The 19,073-nt window shown below is 49.2% G+C and overlaps 1 protein-coding gene across 2 annotated transcripts in view; it reads left to right on the top strand.

Moving 5' to 3' along the window:
- Positions 1-19,073, top strand: part of TNFSF13B (TNF superfamily member 13b) — a 112,338-nt gene that overhangs the window by 21,526 nt on the left and 71,739 nt on the right. For both annotated transcript variants that reach the window (XM_078658255.1, XM_078658256.1), the window contains exon 3: positions 15,425-15,478. In XM_078658255.1, coding sequence (XP_078514381.1) covers positions 15,425-15,478 — 54 coding nt within the window. The remainder of the gene's footprint in view (positions 1-15,424; positions 15,479-19,073) is intronic.

Raw genomic sequence — 19,073 nt, forward strand, 5'->3', positions numbered from 1 at the left:
CAATAGGTAGAAACCTTTGTTAGTGTCTCCGTGAGGCCCATATGGCATGCGGAGTGCCTTGCCCTGTAGGAGATCTGTTCCCATTCCTTATGACTCAGTGACCTGCCTAGTTCCCGTTCCCAGCGTTCCCTCCCTGGGTTGTAGAAGTGTGAGGAGGGTGGCTGTAGCATTTTATAGAGGTCCGTACTTAATTTCGAATCTGACTTCCGCGTCATAAGCCAGTGCTCAAACGGGGAGAACCGTCTGTCAGCCGCTTACCGTACCTGCGGCTGAAGTGCCCAATGACGCGCCTGCAGGTAGCGATGTCTCTCGGCCTCGGGGAGGGAGAACTCCTGCCGGAACTGCTGGAAGGAGATAATTCCCTCTGGACTATATAGGTGACAAAGGGTGCGGCACCCCGCCGGCCTCCAGTGCGAGAAGGCTCCCTTCTCCATCCCCGGAGTAAAGTCCAGGTTGTCCACTAAGGGCGTGAGCGGAGATGGAAACGAGGTAAGATCGTATGCAAGGTTGGTAGTGTCCCAGACTCGCAGGGGCACCCTCATGACATAGGAAGCATACAGATTCTTGGGGCGGTGGGGTCGACGTAGAAATGGGATCTCTTGGAGGGGCCGGCCCGCCACAGCCTGGTCCTGGAAGAGCCAGTGCTTGTCAGACTCCCATCTGCTCCACTCTACCAGGTAGCGTAACTGAGCAGCTTGGAAGTATTTACGGAGGTCCGGTATTCCCAATCCCCCTGCCTCTGGGGCCAACATAGAGAGGGCCCTGCGCATTCTGGGTTTTTTGCCGTGCCAGATAAAGTGCGAGAGGTCTGCTTGCAATTGTGGAATCCACCCGACCGGAGGTTGGAGCGGCAAGGCCCGGAACAGATAAAGCACCTGGGGCAGGACCGTCATCTTGATAGCGGCAATCCTGCCTAGCCAGGATAAAGTGCCGCGGTTCCAGCGTCCCAATTCCTCCCGTATCTTTGCACCCAGCGTCGTATAGTTCACCGTCACCATGGCTGGTAAGGTGGGGGCCAGTTGAATCCCCAGGTAGGGCACCGTTTCCGAAGACCAAAGCATAGGGAATCGGTCTTGCAATTGAGTTCTAGTGGTCGGTGTTAGAGAGATGTCTAAAGCCACCGACTTTCCCATATTCATTTTAAACCCTGCAACTTTGCCAAAGGAGGTCAGCTCGTCAATGCATCCCGGTAGGGCCGTCCGAGGTTCCTCAAGCGACAATATGACATCATCCGCATATAAGCTGATAGCGTGTGTAAACCCTCCGAACCGCACCCCGGTCACTACGGGGTTGTCATGGACCCTTTGGGCAAAGGGCTCCATGTAGAGGGCGAAGAGCAGGGGCGACAGAGGGCACCCCTGCATGGTGCCCCTCTCGATATCAAAGCTCCTGGAGTTATACCCATTCACGCGGACCACAGCCATCGGCAGCCTGTAGCAATTAAGAATCATGGCTCGGAACTTGTCCCCTAAACCCGCCTTTATCAGGACCTGTTCGAGATAGGGCCAATGCACCCGGTCGAACGCCTTTTCGGCGTCCACCGCTAACAGCATTCTCTCCCCGGGGATCCGGGACGCCTTTTCCAGGAGGTGGACAATTCTCTTGGTGTTATCCACCGTCTGCCTCCCCGGGACAAACCCAGCTTGATCGGGGTCGATGAGATTGGGCAGGTGAGGAGCCAGGCGAGCCGCAAGAATTCCCGTGTATAATTTGAAATCCACGTTCAGAAGGGATATCGGCCTGTACGATCCGCAAAGTTTCCGGTCCTTCCCCGGTTTGGGTATAACTGTAATGGAGGCCCTCAGGAGGTCTGATGGAATGGCTCCCGGAGCAGCGAAGGAGTTAAAAAGGCGGGTGAGAATCGGGACCAGTATGGTGCAGAATGTTTTATAGAAAAGCGGGTGCAGCCATCCGGGCCCGGCGCTTTACCGTGTTTAAGCCTGGCGATGGCCGAGATCACCTCCTCTATACGGATATCCCTATCCAGGTGTTCCGCTTGTGACGGGGCTAGGGAGGGAAGAGTGACTGAAGCCAGATATGCCGACGTGGCTACAGCGTCTGGACGGTTGCCGGCGTAGAGGTCCGCATAAAACCTGCGGAATTCTTCCGCTATGTGGGCGTCCTCCGACACCAGTGTCCCCGATGGATCAGAGATCTCCTTCACCAGTTGACTTTGGTGTGCCACCCTGAGCCTGCTGGCCAGTAGTCTGCCACATCGGTCTCCACTGGTGTAATAGGTATGACGTAAGCGGAGGGCCGCATACTCTGCGCGGTCCAGATCCAGCGCCGCCAAGAGTTTCCTCGCTACCTTAAGCTGCCGCCAGATTCTAGGAGCCCCTGTCCTACGATGCATCTGTTCAAGCTCGCGGACCCTCTGAGTGAGCTCCTCCCTCTTGGTCCGACGCTCTGCGTTGTCGGCCGAGGAGATCGCCAAAAATTCTCCCCTGAGTACCGCCTTCAAGGCGGCCCATTGCGTCGCCCGGGCAGTGTCGGCGTTATCGTTATGGGTCAAATACTCCCGAATCACGCCTTCAATGCGGTCCACCACCACCTTCCTGTGGAGCAGGGTGTCACGAAGGCGCCAAATTCTAGGGGGCGTAACCGCCGGGGGCAAGCTTAGAGTGGCCGAGACCGGGGCATGATCTGACAGTGACAACACCCCCATATCTGATTCCGAGACCAACGCCCGTACCGGGGACGTGACCAAGAGATGGTCCAACCTTGCATAAGTCTTGTGCGCGTGGGAATAGTAGGAGTACTCCCTGTCTGTAGGGTGCATGTGGCGCCAGAGGTCAAGTAGATCCACCTACTACAGCCGAGCTTTGCATCCAGCGGTGAATTCCCCGACTTGCGGAAACCGCTGCGCTGATCTGTCTAATGCCGAGTCAAACACCATGTTAAAGTCTCCGCCGAGGATAATGTGTTTATCCTGCGAGGCGGTAATCTCCTCGATGGCTAATCGCAGGAAGCGGTCCTGCTGATCATTAGGGCTGTATAAGGACCCCACCGTATAAGTAACTCCTCCGATCCTAAACCGATAAGCTAACAGCCGACCCTTGTGCTCTGAGTGTTTGTGAAGGATGTCCCCCTTAAAGTGTCTGGCCACCAGAATCGCCACCCCCGCTGTCTTAGTGGAACAAGAAGAGAAAAATTGCGTTGGAAATTTGTGTGAGCGTAGCCTATGGGTGTCATGTGCTAACAGGTGAGTTTCTTGGAGGAGGCACACGTCTGCATGCGTGTTCTCCAGGAGTGACAGTACCGCTTTCCTTTTAACTGGGTTATTCAGACCCCTGACATTCTGGGTCACCACTTTAAAGGTGTCAGGAGGCATAGGGTAAAGAGTAAAGGAGAGCGAGAAGTCCCCATGCGAGCGGGGTACAGTATCTAAGCGTCCTCGAAGCAATCAGAACCTGGACAGCGCACTGGACAACCCTCCCCGAACCCCCGGCCCTCCCACCCTCCACCCCCAGCACCCCCCTCCCGTCAACAACCCCAAATCCCCAAAGCAGCAATACCAACCCCAACAGCCCCCCCCTCCCCTCAACAAGGACAAAGTACTCATAGTCCCAGTCCGTGCCCTCAAGGACAGGACTGTAGGAAGTTACTGTAGTGGACGTCCGGCCACTGCACTCCCGTCCGCCCCGCCCCCCCCCCCGGTACCCCAAACCTGCGTCACTGAAGGCTGCATCACTCTCCCCCCGGAGAATTCTTAGGCTGTGAGCGCCACATTGTTGGTGGCGGCGCCGCTGGCCGCCTCCTGCACGGCCCTCTCCATGCCGGACCGGATGGTGGGAGAGTCTGGGCGGGCATCTGGGGCAAAAGGTCGGCGGTCCGGAATTCGCTGCCAGCCGTCCCTGGTGACTCGTCTACGACGAGGTGTCGGCGGGTCTTCGTCTGATGCGGTGATGCCCAACACCTCACATGTGTCCTGAAGGGAGCTTAGCTGATGCAGGGTGCCATTCCATCGGAATATGAGCCGGAAGGGGTGTCCCCATGAGTACTGTGTTGCATGGCTTCTCAGAAAGTCCGCAATTTTGAAAGACCTGCGTTTTTGAAGAGTTATTGTGGACAGGTCCTAGAAAAGAGTGATCTGGTGCCCCCGAAAGCAAAACGACTGGTGCTTCCTCGCTTTGCGGATGATGCGCTCTTTAAGTGGGTAGTCCGGCAGGAAGGCCAGAATGTCCGGCAGTGGCGCAGGGGCCCGCCTCGCTAGGCCCACTCTATGTGCCCTGTCTATCCGGATGGGAAAGTCTTCCGGTTCTCCCAGCACCTCTCTGAACATACTTTGCAAGTAGCTGGCAATGTCTTCACCCTCTTCTTTGGACGGTACACCCCTGACTCGTATGTTGTTTCGTCTGGACCGGTTCTCCAGATCTTCGTTTTGCGCTTGAAGGTCCAATTGTTGATCCTGGAGACGTAGCACCTCCTGCTGCAAATGTTCAATCTCCTCGTCCCTGGTGTGACCGGCGCCCTCCATGGTTGCTACCCTTTCGCCAAGGCTGTCCACCTCACGCCGCACCTCTCTGACTTCACCGGCCACCTCCTGTTTAAGCGCTTGAAAGTCATCGCGCAGGGAGCTAAATAGAGATTCGAGGAAGGACCTGGTGACCGGGGGTTCTCTATCCTCTGCAGCGAGCGGGCTTCTCGAGGAGCCTGGCGATTGGTGCCCTTTGTCCAGTTTCAAGGGGCCCTTATTTAGCATTTCAGGCAACGTTCGGTCCCCCTTCTTCGGCCCTCTGCTGCCCGCCATCTTGAAGGCGTCGGCGCCAGCGAGGGGCGCCCCCGGGCAACCGATGGTCTCACGATGGTGAGTATCCGGAAAGGGTGGCGTCCCCAGCCCTCACGGTGCAATGTGCCTCTCTCGTGGGCAGGTCCCTTCGGTGTCGTGGGGGCTGTTAGATCCGTCGTCCTTGCGGGCCGAGGCCTCGGGGCAGTGTCTATCGGCACCTCAGTGCCGTCACAGTCTCTCCTCAACCGCAATCCGCTCCACAGCATCGAGTCTTCAGTCTCGTCGGGATCAGCGAGGAGCCTGTGTTGGGACCCGGTGCGGGTGAGTAGGCCTCCTCGACTTCAGCAGCTTCTCCCAGGTGGTCGTCGAGCCTCCTCCCTACCGGTACAGAGCTCGGCCTCGCCGGTCGCGTAGGCCCGCGCACCGGAGGGTGCAGCTTCCTTAGCAGTCCCAACCGCCGCCTTACAGGGTGGTTCCGGATCGGGACAGGGCTCGGTCCACTCCCGCTGCAGGCCGCGTCCTCGGCCTCGCGTAAAGGCCTCACTCCGGTTGCTGCGCTCCGAGGTTCAGCTGGTCCTCTCCCGTCCTCTTCCGTCGGGTGCAGGGACCCTCAGCTCGCCGGAACGTCGTCCACTGGCGTTCAGGGCGAGCAAACATCCAGTCTTGGGGCCTCGCAATGGCCAGCTCCAGGGGGCACCCGGCCCCCGTCGTCAATCCCCACCGCCAGACGATCCGTCCAGCACTCTTCAACCAGCAGCCGCTGCAGCGTAATCTCCGTAGATGGCGCGATGATCGGTCGCCCCTCTAAGGCCCGGCCAGCGGTCGGAAGACCAGAAGCTCCGGAGGTAGGCCGTGTCCCCGGCCTCGCGTGAGGGCGGCCCCCGGCTCAGTGGGGCCCCTGGTGTCAATGCTCTCAAACGCTCCGAGGCGTCACTCCCACCCTGCACTCGTTCGGGAGTCTGCCGGAGCTGTCGACCAGGCATCGGGTTGTGTAGGCGCCCAGCGTCTCCCTGCGTTGGGTCTGATGTCTTCGGCTCCACACCGCGGCGAGAGCCTCAGTCAGGCCACGCGTTCGGAGCCGCCGCTTCTCCGAGGCCCCCAGTCACAAATTACCCACCAGGTCCCGTCCAGCGATGGGTCGTCGGTAGATGAGCAGTTCCGCCACCAAACTGTCGCTAACCGGGGGGAGATTAGCTCGTTTTCAGGGCTCAGGGGCCGGAGGTCGGAGGAGCTCGCGGAGAGTGCGTCCGCTCACCTCGCCATCTTGGCCACGCCCTGACATGACACTTTAAAACTTCTGTACTAACGTGACAATTATAGACACCGTATATCTACAGGATGGCAGAGCACTTTAAGCCAACTGTAACGGTCGAGGACTGTGGTGGCACCTCTTGGCAGGGTAGAATTACAGATGGCAGAGTGCAGGTGCAGATGCAGCATCATTGGAAGCCTGTTATGTCTCTGCGGCTTCAGATCAGGAGGCCAGCCAACTAACCTTTGAAGTCACTGGGTTCTAAGTTCAAGCAATGCAGGTCCTTTCCTTCTCACCCAGGCAATAGGGATGTAGGAAACAGGTCAGCAAGGCAGCACTCCCTCAGAGCAGCAGTCCAGCAGAGTGGCAATCCTTGAAGCAGCACAGCTGTACTTCTTCCTGACAGAGTATCCACCAGTCCAGAAGTGAACTGAAGAGTTGATACCTAAGGTGAGTGCTGTAGGAAAGTTGGTTTCTGTTGCAGTACCCCCCCAAACATTTTACCAGATTTCTGCTGCACTTCGACTGAGTGTGTGTTGGGATCCTGCTAATCAGGTCCCAACACCTGTGTTCTTTCCCTAAACTGTACCATTGTTTCCCCAATTGGTACACCTCTGGGCCACATGTAAGTCCCTTGTAAAAGGTACCCCTGGTATCAAGACTTCTGAGGGCTGCAGCTTGTATTAAACCACCCTCGGAAACCCCTCACCTTAACACCCACACACTGCCAGTTCAGACTGCATGTTTAGTGCAGACCAAACTGAAGAGTCAACATGGCACCAATTCCTGTGTGTCATGCCCACAAACACTGCCTGTGGCATGGGTAAGTCTACCCTCTAGCAGGCCTTACAACCCTAAAGCAGGGTGCACCATACCAAAGGTGCATGAACAATATGCCCCTACAGTGTATGTGCCATTCACAGACATTATAAGTGCAGTGAAGCCGTTTTGGGTACATGAGCTGGGAGGTTGTCATTAGGAACTCCACAACTCCATGATGGTTTTATTGAAAACTGGGAAGTTTGTTACCATACTTCTCAGCATAGTAAACTCACACAGATACCAGTGTTGCATTTATTAATAAATGTACTCATAGGGAATCTGTGAGATTCCCCTTGAAAAATGACCAACCTTTAGTGTATTGGCTGACTGGTCCCCACCAGCCAGTCAACACCAGGCAGGTTTCTCACTTCATGAGGTGGGAGCCTTTGTGCTCTCGGAGGTCAGAAACAAAGCCTGCTCTGGGTGGAGGTGCTTCACGCCACCCCCTGGCAGGAACAGCAACTGCTCTCACCTTGTGGTGTGCTGATATGGGAAGCTCCAACTTGTGGAGATGCCCGCCCCCTTGTCCAGGCCCAAGTTTGCCGGCAGGACAGGTGGGGAAATTAGTAAGCAGAGTAGGAGTGTCCACCTCAGCCTGGCACACTCCTAGGGTTGCCAGGAGCTGAGGTGAACACCTCTCTTATAAATTGTTCTTCTTGAACAACAGGGATTTGCCCATCTCCCCAAAGAAAGGGGGCACTCAAAGGGGGTAGTCAACCAAGGGTACAGCTGCCATTGGCAACTGTCATTGGCTGCCCCCTGACCTCAGTAACACCCTCAAGTTTTGCATTTAAGGGCTCCCCAGAACCTTGTTCTGCAGATTTGATGGACCAAAGAAGACCATTGTAAGGCCAAGAACTGAACCACTGCAGTAAAAACCTGGCAAGAACCCCGCTGCCTCTAGCAGGTTCAACATCTGGACATGCTGTCCTCCAGAAACCCTGCCAGGCCTTTAAGACGCCCTTTAGACCTTCCAGCCTTCAACCATTATCCAAGAACGTCCCCTTGGGCTAGAGGCTGTAGTAGCCTTTGTCTGCTGGTACAAGAACCACAGTAGCTGAGGACCGACTCTTGTATTGATTCAACTCACCACTACAACAACAATCCCTAAAACCGCAGCGGTAGTGTACCAACCCTTGTGTCAACGCAACTCTGCCCTGCCAGAAGAGAGCCCAGCAGCTGGACAGCAGCCTCACCAAGACTGCCCCACATCAGCAGAACTCCTCCATCACCTGCGCCTCTCTATACCCACGACTGCGACTGCTGGGCTGATGGTGACACTCATTGACCAACAGTGACTCGCTGATGATAACCACAATGGTCCTGGCATTGGCAGCCTACTGATTCCCCTTAATCCCCATTGCTCTCTGCTGACAGCAAGAGCAAACATCTATGCCAGAATAAACCGCTGCAGCATAGATACTGAACTCAGTCTCTATTGACTACCCTTGGGTTGAACAAACTCAGCAACCAGCTGCCCTAGGACAGCTGGCGGTGCAAGGCCTACCAGAAACTGACCCTTGCCCAGGGCCGGTCTAAAACCCTGAAGACTGGAAAAGAAAGTTGGGTACTTACCTGCAAATTCATAATCCTGTTTTCCTTCCTTAGGACTGCTTTGCATTCTAGTGAATACCTACAACTGTCTAACTTTTACCAGTACTAAATGTAACTGTTCTGAATTGACAATATCAGAGTATTTCCAAGACAGTAAAGTATTTCTATTGCCGATAACTGAAAGTATTACTTACCAGTCACTGAGTGCAAATTGGTTTCTAAAATAAAGTAACTAAAGTAATATTTTTGCAAAACCTTGGTCTGGAGTTAGTCATTGAGTGTGTGTTCCTGTCTTGTATGGGTGTGTACAGCAAATGCATTCAGACTACCCTCTGATAAGCCTAACTGCTCAGGCCAGCTACCACTAAATTGAGAGTAAGGTATTATCTACTTTAACCCCTGCCATACCTTTGGGCACATTATACCTCTTTTTAGTATAGTATGTTATGGAATATTTATATAGCGCCTATCACCGCCGGTCTCTAAGCGCTTAACAGAAAAACATAACACACTGATACTCATAGAACCCTCAACTGTTCCACCGCCTAAACTGTCATGAATGCCTTTCTGAATAGATGGGTCTTCAGTTTTTTTCTGAAGGGTAGTAGCTGTGATTCCTCCTTCAGGGTGGGCGGAAGCTCATTCCACAGTTGCGGGAGAAGCACAGACAGTGCCCTGCCTCCTCTGGTTTTTAGTTTGAACCTGGGTTGAGTCAGATTGGTGGTAGTTCCTGAGCGCAAGGGTCTCCCGGGAACATACCTCTTCAAACGTTGCTTGATGTACTCTGGGGCTTTCCCAAAGAGTGCCTTATGGGCCACACAGAGACATTTAAACTGGACTCGAAATTTCACTGGGAGCCAGTGCAACTTCTGAAGCAAGGGGGTTACGTGCGAATTTCTAGGCAGGGAGTGGATCAGCCTAGCTGCATTGTTGAGAACTACCTGCAGCTTCCTCAACAGCTTCTGTGGCAGGCCAAGATATAAAGCGTTGCCATAGTCAAGTCTCGAGATGACTGTGGCAGATACGATCGATTGCAGGGTGGAGGCTGATAGGATGGGAACTAGCTTACGTAGTTGCCTCAACACACCTATGCAAGATCCGACGACAGCAGAAACTTGAGGGGCCATTCAGAGATCCGCATCGATCCTTAGCCCCAGGCTTTTTACCACAGCACCGGGAGAAGGGGTGGTTCCCAACTCAGGGGGCCAATACAAGTCACACCAGGGATCCTCTTTGTTGCTGATCACCAGCACCTCCGTTTTATCAGCATTCACTTTCAACAGATTGTTGGTCATCCAGTTGACCGTGAAGCTGAGCAGATTTCTCACTGATTCCTGATATACAGAGCCAGCCTCCTATAAGTACTTATACTCAGTTGTACCTTTGAAGTGGGGAGAAGCTTCTAGAGGCATGGCTTTGAGGCACGCAGGTACCCTGCCTTCCTAGCCCTGGCTCCAGACTAACTACAGGGGACATGCAGCCCTTTGTGTGGAGACAGGATACCGCCCATTCAAGTGTAAGTGGTGCTGGGCCCAACTCCACCCTTCCAGCCTGCCAATGATGGCCCATCCAGTCTCACCTAAGCTCCCCATTGTGTGTGGCTGTTTAGGAGGAGTAAACAAGCCCAACTATCACCCACATCCAGTTATGTGATCAGAAACAGGCTTCAGGCACTAAATGGCTAATCCAATAAAATGCCAACTTTCTAAATGTGGCATTTTCAAAATTGTAATTTCAAAAATTCACCATAAGTTAGGATTTTAATTTCCAATTCCACAGATACCAAACATGTATTGCTTACCTGTTCCCATTTGAAAATGACACTTATAAAAGGTAATAAGATAATTCCAATGTTATCCTGTGAGAGAGGTAGGCCTTGCAGTGGTGAAAAATTAATATAAGAGTTTTTCACTACCAGGACTTGTAAAACTTAAAAGTACATGTCCTACGTTTTAAACACATTACACCCTGCCTCGGGTCTACCCGTAGGGGTGACTTATATGTACTAAACAGAAAGGTTTGTGCCTAGCAAAAGGTTTACATTGCAAGGTTGAAATGGCAGTTTAGAACAGCACACACACAAGCTGCAAAGGCAGGACAGGGACATGGTGATAGGGCTACTTAAGTGGGTGGAACAATCAGTGCTGCAGGCCAACAAGTAGCATTTATTTTACAGACTGTGGGCACATGTAGTAACACTTTAATAGACTAATAAGTAAATTAAATATGCCAGTTGGGTATAAGCAAATCTAACATGTTTTAAGGCGAGAGCATAAGATCTTTAGCACTGGTTAGTAGTGGTAATGTGTGCAGAGACATAAGGCCAGGAAAAAAGGGAGGTCTGAAGGCAAAACGTTAGTGGGAAGACCATGGCAAGGATATCAGTTCAAACAATGATTGAATAAGGTTGTAAATTTTAGTACCTAAATGAGAAAATAAATCCTCCTCATATTTTACATAAAACCAATAATAGTTGTAATTATTTAAACTGTAAAGAATAAGCCCAATATATTTACCAATGTATCTCAGTCACATGATTTATTTTCATATGGCAGCTTGCATTATATCTATGAACTAACTGTTTTGTGTCATCAGTGTTCGAATTTCTCAATAATATTAGACATATCATGTAAATAGTTTTGTGTTGGCTGAATATATCAGGCCCTCCAGGATATCGCGATTTCGCGATTTCGCGGTTTGCCGCGAAATCGTCACTTTGGTAAAAATGCCGCGATTTTTACAAAAGTGCCCGCGAAATCGGCACTTTTGTAGAAATCGCGGCATCCGCTATATCCTGGGGGGTCTGAACAATTGGAGCAGGCTCATCTCCACTGCGCAGCAGACCTACTGTCCCGCTTATCTGTGTCTCCCTTAAAATGCCAACAAATTCTTGCAAGCACTGTGTTAAGAATGACACAGAATGCACAGGGTAATGTTCGCCTCAGGGAGCAGATGAAACACCTGTGGCTTTATTAAGCCACAGCTTGCATGTGCGGGAGCCGTTAAAGAAGTTGAAATAGACAAAAGACTCGCGACAGGTCTCGTGCACGTGCTGTGTGACGATTCATGACAAATGTTCAACTGTCTCCTAAAAGCGACAAGCTCCTTACTGGCAACAAAAAAGCAAAGTGACAGCTTTTGCAGGTTTGTAATGGCAACTATCTAACTAAATTGACGTGCTGGACTCTGGGCCTTCAGATAACACAAATTTCAGCTGCAGCTCCCCGAGATTTCAAACACACACCACGGGTGAGACAACCACCGTGTAGGGAGAATGTATTCAATTACCAAAAAGCTCTTAGTGTCACATGCTTGGTTTCTTAATGTTTCATCAGCCTCTCCTACGGCTGCTAACTAGACTGCAATCACTAAAAATAACGTAATCACTAACAAAATTAGACGTATAGACCAGTCGTACATGATGCCAAAATCCGTAGTAATTATTTACGGAAACAGATATCTTATTGATGAAACAAGGCACACGTTGCTAATTGGAAAAGGCTTCACCAACCTAGTTATGAGCGTCTACACGACCAAATAAAGCAAGAAACAAATCTAAGGCCGACATTGTAAAAACACACATAAAGGTTACCGGTGCCTAGCAGGTAAGCAATAAGATGGGTTGTCAATCCAGGTATCTTGAGTCCATCAAGGAAGGTACAAGTGTCCATTTTTGGCACTTCCTCACAGCTACAGTACTCACACCGCTGGTACCAGCTAATTAATTGGCATCACTTCCCTGTGCACACAGCCGTCAGACAACAAGCAGAGGAGTAAAAACCAGGAAGGCAGACAAGCACCATTGTTAGAGGTACTTACTTCAACAGTGTTAATGATAACATGTAAAACAAGCGTCTCTTTTGTACAGCACGTCACACCTCACTGTATGTATTCCACCACAGAAAGCTGCTTCTCCCAGCAGACAGTGGCATGAAAATACGACTCGCTTTCCCATGTACCCTCTCAGAAAATCTAGCAGACTACATCGAAGCATGTTGTCTAAATATATCTATTTTATAGTGCGCTCTGACTCCTTCGGGTAAAGTCTGCGCTATATAAAAACGCATAAATAAATAAATAAATAAATAAATAAAGGTCTGTACACAGGATATGTCTGTGTGGTGGAATACATACAGTTTGTATATATGATGTGATGCACAGGAAAACTGTGTGTAACTAATGGCTGCAGTCAAGGGGCATTAAACCTGGATTTTTCAGCTGGTTTATTCCCAGACTTTTTGCTTTTGTGCCTCCTGTTTTTGTCCATGTTTGTGTGGTTTTATTATTCTGGGCACTTTACCACTGCTGATCAGTACTAAAGTGCATATGCTCTCTGTGTAAATTGTTGTTGTGGATTAGTGTTTCCATGACTGGCTTATTTGAATTACCTTTAAGTCCCAAATCCACTTCAACAGAGTGGGGTAACACAGCCCCCCCCGCCCCCCACAGTGGGGGAGGGGGGCAGGCAAGCTCCGGGAGCTAAAGCAAATGGAGAATTGCATTTCCATGGAATAACAGCCTTCACCTGTGGGCTGCTTCCTCTGTTCCATATTCCAGGTTGCCTATTCAAAGTGGAATACTCTGCTAAAACAGTTTCAATTGATTTAAGGCTGAAAATGAATGATAATGAGTAAAATAAAGTGCCGCAAAAATGCCGCTAAATTTCCATATTTGTGCCGCTAAATTTACGAATCCATGCCGCTATATCCTGGGGGGTCTGATATATGTAAAGCTGTTGCCTGTATGTTATTCTGTAAAATCTCAATGGCAAAAATAAAAATAGGTCTTTGACCTAATTTACTATTCTTTTTTATTTATATTTGTTTAATGATTGATATATATTTTCTTGTATACTCTTCCACTATAATCACTCTTTTTATAATATTTTTGTTTTCAATTTAAGTTTATTTTGTCCAAAAAATGTCTTGTTCACTCGACCAGTAAAACCTATTTCCTGTTAGCAACGGGTTTATAAGATAAGAAGAGAGATATTAAAAACAGTAATTGCATCCTAACCACAGAGCGTGACTCACACCTGCAAAGCAACCGCTTACTGACCAGCCACTCAAACACAGTAAGTGCACGTTTCCTTCATACGAATTGCATCCACAAATGAAGAGAGTGAATGATAGTGGGTGCCATCCAGCTATGCACTACAAATCTGAAGACGACACACACACACACGCACCCCTTTAGGGCAGTGTGACTGTTGGAGCCACAGCTGACTCTGAGTTGGGAGGCACTGTATTTAGAAATAAATCAAAGGTTTAAGAGCACCTCTTGCAGACTTCCTTGTTTGTCCAGAAGTTTTTAGGCAACAATAAAAATGTCAAGGTAAATTTGGTGAAGTTCCTGCTGGAGAGAGATTAGAGTTTTGTCTAGTGGCAGTTTTGACTCATCATAAATTAGCCCAGAGGGTTAATACGCCTGCTGCAAAAAACGTTTATCATGCAGTATTTTATGTGGATAGCTCAGTAATAGGTTACTCCTCAAAAGCTACGTTCTAACTGTGGCATAGTGACTTATGAACTGTCATCAGAGAGCTGCTGGCAAACTGCAAAGTATAGATGGGAATGTTATGATTTTTCCCCAGTTTTCAAATATCTTATTGTTGCTAAAATGGGTTCTTTTGGGTAGAAATATATTCTTATTAGTGAAACAAACCCCAACCATTGTGGTACACTTTGAATCCTCAGTTTGTGCTTCTCCAAACCATACACTTTAAACATATTTGGCCTATGTATGGATGACATGTGATTCCTACACTTTGTAATCCTCATTGTTTTATGCACCAATTTGCATAAGTTGTTTTACACGGTTATGATTTATTGTCTGTATATTATGTGTGTGATGTAAAGTGCTCTGCCACTCAACACTGCTATGAGTAGTGCTTTTAAGCAAATGAAATGCTTGTGAGAGAGGCACTGTGGAGAAATATGGGCACTGTTTGAAGGTGGCAGTGAGGGAATCCGTACAGAAAGAGGTCACGGGGGCAAAAAAGATTGTTCCACCTGGTACCATCAGTGCTAAAACTGGCCCTGCATGCATGCACGCACGCGCACACACACACACACACACGCACACACACACACACACATACACAATCACACACTGCTCTCTCTCTCACTATCTCTCTATCTCTTTCTCTCCCCCTCTCTTCCTAAATTATTGTGCATACAATAACTAAACAATCAGACCTTGGTCCTCAGATTATAAACATGAAATGTGGTAACGTGACTCATCTGTTGAAGTACAAATGAATAATACCATAAAATGGTCAAGGAAAAAAGACATATATCTCAAACCCTGAGGCAACCAGCAGCCACAAAACGATAGAAATGTCATGCAGGGCATCTCTTAACTTACTTTTCAGTGCGCATACTTAAATAGCATTTCACTCATGATGCATTATGTTACTACAACATTCAGTTTATGTTTTTCTAGAAAACAGTCAGTCACCTCTCTGCATGACACCTTCTTGATGAAATATCTCCTTCAATGGATTTTCAATTTGTCTATCAGTGTTTCCTCTTAAATTCCAAGAAAGTCCTTCTTAAGGCCCCCTGAGAACTTCTTTACCTCTGCACCTGTAATATGGCACGGGCGCAGAGGCAAAGGATTTCCCTAATTTGCATAGAGCACGCCCCTATGCAAAGGAGGGAATGCCTCCTGAAGGTAGTGCTGGTGCTTTAAGTGCACCAGCACTTTTGGTATTACTGAAGGGGACGCACAAGCATCTGCGCCCCCTTCTGTAATACAAAAGTGCCCCAGGGGCGCACAAAGTGGGTGCAAACGCCCGTTGCATCCCCAAGGTACTTATTGTAGTACTGCCCATAATTTTTATATGTAGAGTTTAATGTCTACATGTATACCCTTTCCTGGTTGATCCTAATTTCATCATCTGAGGAGTCCTGCAGAAAAAAATTACTTCCACAGACAAAACGATTCATAGATTTGTAATAGCATGACATTTTCGAACTGAGAAAGTGTCCTAATTGCAGAATGTGGGTTCTTTAATGTTTTCCTCTCAATCTCTCTTAGCAAAATGTTGTCTTTTTTCTCTTCAGTGATGCATGCTTGTTTGCAACTCATTGCTGACAAAAGAAGCGTTCCACAACAAGGTAAACACATAATTTTAAATCACTTTGTTACATTTGTATTAAGGCAAAGTGGCTTGTAAGATTTTCATGTATTTTTCCTAATAGGTCAATATAGAAAGACAATTATTTTAAGTGTAACCGAAAGAGTTATAGAGTGAATATTAATAACAAAGATAATAGTAACAACATTAATAATCAAAACAAATTTTAAGTCTGTTTTAGTCGTAGAAAGCTATTCAGTCAGACAGTCAGATTAGCTTTATTCGATTTTAGTTTAAAAATCACAAAAGCAGCAACAATACATAAATAAATACCTTAACAATTCATTACAAAGTTGATATCAATTATTAAAACAGGATTAAATAGGTGTGATGGGTCAACTAATCAATGTAAAACATTTCGTTTCTTTATCAAGTAGGACATCTCTTGTAACAAAAGGGGCATGCATACAGTGCCACAAAATAGCTTAAGGTTCAGGAGAAAAACATCAAGCAAACCTATGCCAGCAGTTTGCCTGCTAGGTACATACTACTGTGTCAATTGGACTAGAACTCGTGTGTTGCCTCTATATAAATGGTTCTCCCAAAATTCAATTTTTAAACAGAGGTTCGAATCTATTAGAGGCTAGGGGGTTAGTGGCACAAGGTGCACAGGATCCCTTTCTCCAGGAGTTGTATTTCTTTGTCATTACTCTTGGTAACGGAGTGTGTAGGAAGCTCGGGTAGAAATCATGCAAGTCCCAAACGCCGATGGAGCCATCTCCTTCTTTGGGCTGGCAAAAACGTAAGTAGGGGACGATGTTCCTATTCTTAAATTTAATTAACACCAAGTCCCCCAATATGTCTTTCGGCAGCGTACCTAGCCACCCCACCCTCCTGGCGCTCAGGATTCCACCATCTAAATCAGGTGGCAAAGGTCTATTGTTCTGTAACCAAAAAATAACCTTATTTAGCAGGTCCTGATGAGTTTCATGTTTCCCCTGGCTGAGTGCAGGGACCCCAGGGAGGACAGTCACATATGGGGCGGCTTCGGGAGGTAAATTAATACGTGGCGTTTTTTCTAGAGCGGCTCTGGCCACTTTGTGAGTTATTAGCGCAGGTTTTAATGTTACTTTAGAGCCAGTTGAGGTAGGTGTATTAAGAGGCGGTAAATGAGTTTGGGTATTCTTACATGTAATGGGCTTAGACTTTTCAGGGTTGATGGGAGGATTAGGGCAAATAGGTGTTGCTATTTTATTGGTTGGTGGAGAATCCCTTTTAAGTATTTTTTCAATGCTGGTCAGCCTGTCCCCCAGGTCATGAATTTTTATAACCAGAGGTGATTTGGCAGATATTAACAGTTGCTCGAACTGAGCCAGTAAAGTCAGTTGAAGGGGCGATACAGGATCATCTATTCTATCCACAGCCTTATCCACCAATGATGTCATTGGGTTAGAGGGGGAAGATGTAAGGCAGGTGCACAATTTTTGAATTTTAGATTGGTTCTCGTTGACATTTTCCCCATCATGCTTCCTTTTAGTATTGGAACGCTGGGGCAGTGCATTTGCTTGAGTTTGATCTTTATTTGAGGGTAGAGGTACGTCCCGCGGAGTACCATTTAAATTGTCAAAATCACTGCACATAGTAGGGGGGGGCTGATGAATCCGGGACATATTTAGTGCCACACAGGGCGTTGAGCTCCTCCCAGATGGACATGACTGGTAAGCAAAATCCAATAAAGCAACAAAAGCAGTACAGTAGAAGTCAAATAGTAAGAAGCGTCTCTATACCTTCTCCTTGGAAAAAGTCAGGTGGGGTGGCCCGTCCCGTCCTCTTATGTCCTCTGAGGGCCGTAGAGGGCCCGCCCTTTGCCCAGGCACTCCCGCGCGCGACTCGGGTGGCGAGAGGCGTTCCTCGCTTATCAGGCGCCTCCGGGCGCGAAGGTGGCGTCAGGGACGCGACTCGGCCGCCGGGGCACCTGGGGGTTGTGGTTCAGTCTCCCCGGTGGCAGTAGGCATTGTGCGATTCAGCCGTTCCCCTCACGGCGCTCCCCTGGACAGAACTGCATCGGCCGTTGCCCTCACGGCGGGTAAGTGAGCAAAACAGATGTCCCGCTATTCTTTTGTAGCACTTGCTTATAACTTTAGGGGCAAATAAGGAGACGCCAAAAACAAGAAATCATTTTAAATGAGCAAATATTACCATGCATACATATTTGGTCATTATGTCGCAATTCCCTTCAAAGAGTTGCTTATGCACAAATAGATAACCTCTGTGTAATGTAATTCTCTGTAAATTGAGTAGTATGGAAATGTGCAATTTCTCTTTTTAATGAACATTCTTGCCCTCAGTATGATGCAGCTGAATTGAACACCGAGGTTGCTCTCTGATTCAGTACCCTCTCTATTAGGAATCAATAGTGATGAAAATCAGATCTTCCATGATGGAAGTCCTCAGCGAGCAGTCGCTTCTACACTATGTGATTGATTACGAACAGTTCTGTAGAAGTATCATGAATTGATATAGTGACAATCTATTTGCAATCAATCAATCAATCAGAGTACTTGTAAAGCACGCTACTTACCCGTGAGGGTCTCAAGGCGCTGAGGGGAGGGGGTGCCGTTACTGCTCGAAGAGCCAGGTCTTGAGGAGTCTTCTGAAGGCGAGTAGGTCTTGGGTCTGCTGTAGGTGGGTAGGGAGGGTGTTCCAGGTCTTGGCGGCGAGGTAGGAGAGCGATCTGCCGCCGGAGGTTGTTCGTTGGATGCGGGGGACAGCAGCGAGGGTGAGGCTGGCGGAGCAGAGCTGGCGAGTGGGGGTGTAGAAGCTGAGTCTGCTGTTCAGGTAGGTTGGTCCAGCGTTGTGAAGTGCTTTGTGTGCGTGGGTGAGGAGCTTGAAGGTGATCCTCTTGTCGTCGGGGAACCAGTGTAGGTCTCTCAGGTGGGGGGTGATGTGGCTGCGGCAAGGGACATTGACGATCAGTCGGGTGGAGGCGTTTTGGATGCGTTGTAGTCATCTTAGGTGTTTGGCTGGGATTCCTGCATAGAGTGCGTTGCTGTAGTCCAGTCTGCTTCAGATAAGAGTCTGTGTCACCGTTCTTCTTGTTTCAGTCGGGATCCACTTGTAGATCCTGCGGAGCATCCGGATGGTGTTGTATCGGGAGGAGGAGACGGCGTTGACCTATTTAGACATGAAGAGGGAGGAGTCGAGGATGAATCCTAGGTTGCTTGCATGGTCGGTGGGTGTCGATGCAGTTCCCAGTGTGGTCGGCCATCAGGTGTCGTCCCAGGCTGAGGGGGTGGGTCCGAGGATGAGTACCTCCATCTTGTCCGAGTTCAGCTTCAGACGGCTGTTCCTCATCCAGTCTGCGACGGCCTTCATTCCCTCGTGGAGGTTGGTTTTGGCGGTGTGCGGGTCGTTGGTGAGGGAGAGGATGAGCTGGGTGTCGTCAGCATAGGAGATGATGTTGAGGTTGTGTTGGTGGGCCACTTGTGCGAGGGGGGCCTTGTAGACGTTGAACAGCATCGGCCGGAGGGATGAGCCCTGGGGGATGCCACAGATGATGTCGGTGGCCCCGGATTAGAAGGGCGGGAGGCGGACGCTCTGGGTTCTGCTGGAGAGGAAGGACGTGGTCCAGTCAA

Source organism: Lissotriton helveticus, chromosome 8 (assembly GCF_964261635.1).
Source record: "Lissotriton helveticus chromosome 8, aLisHel1.1, whole genome shotgun sequence".
NCBI lineage: Eukaryota > Metazoa > Chordata > Amphibia > Caudata > Salamandridae > Lissotriton > Lissotriton helveticus.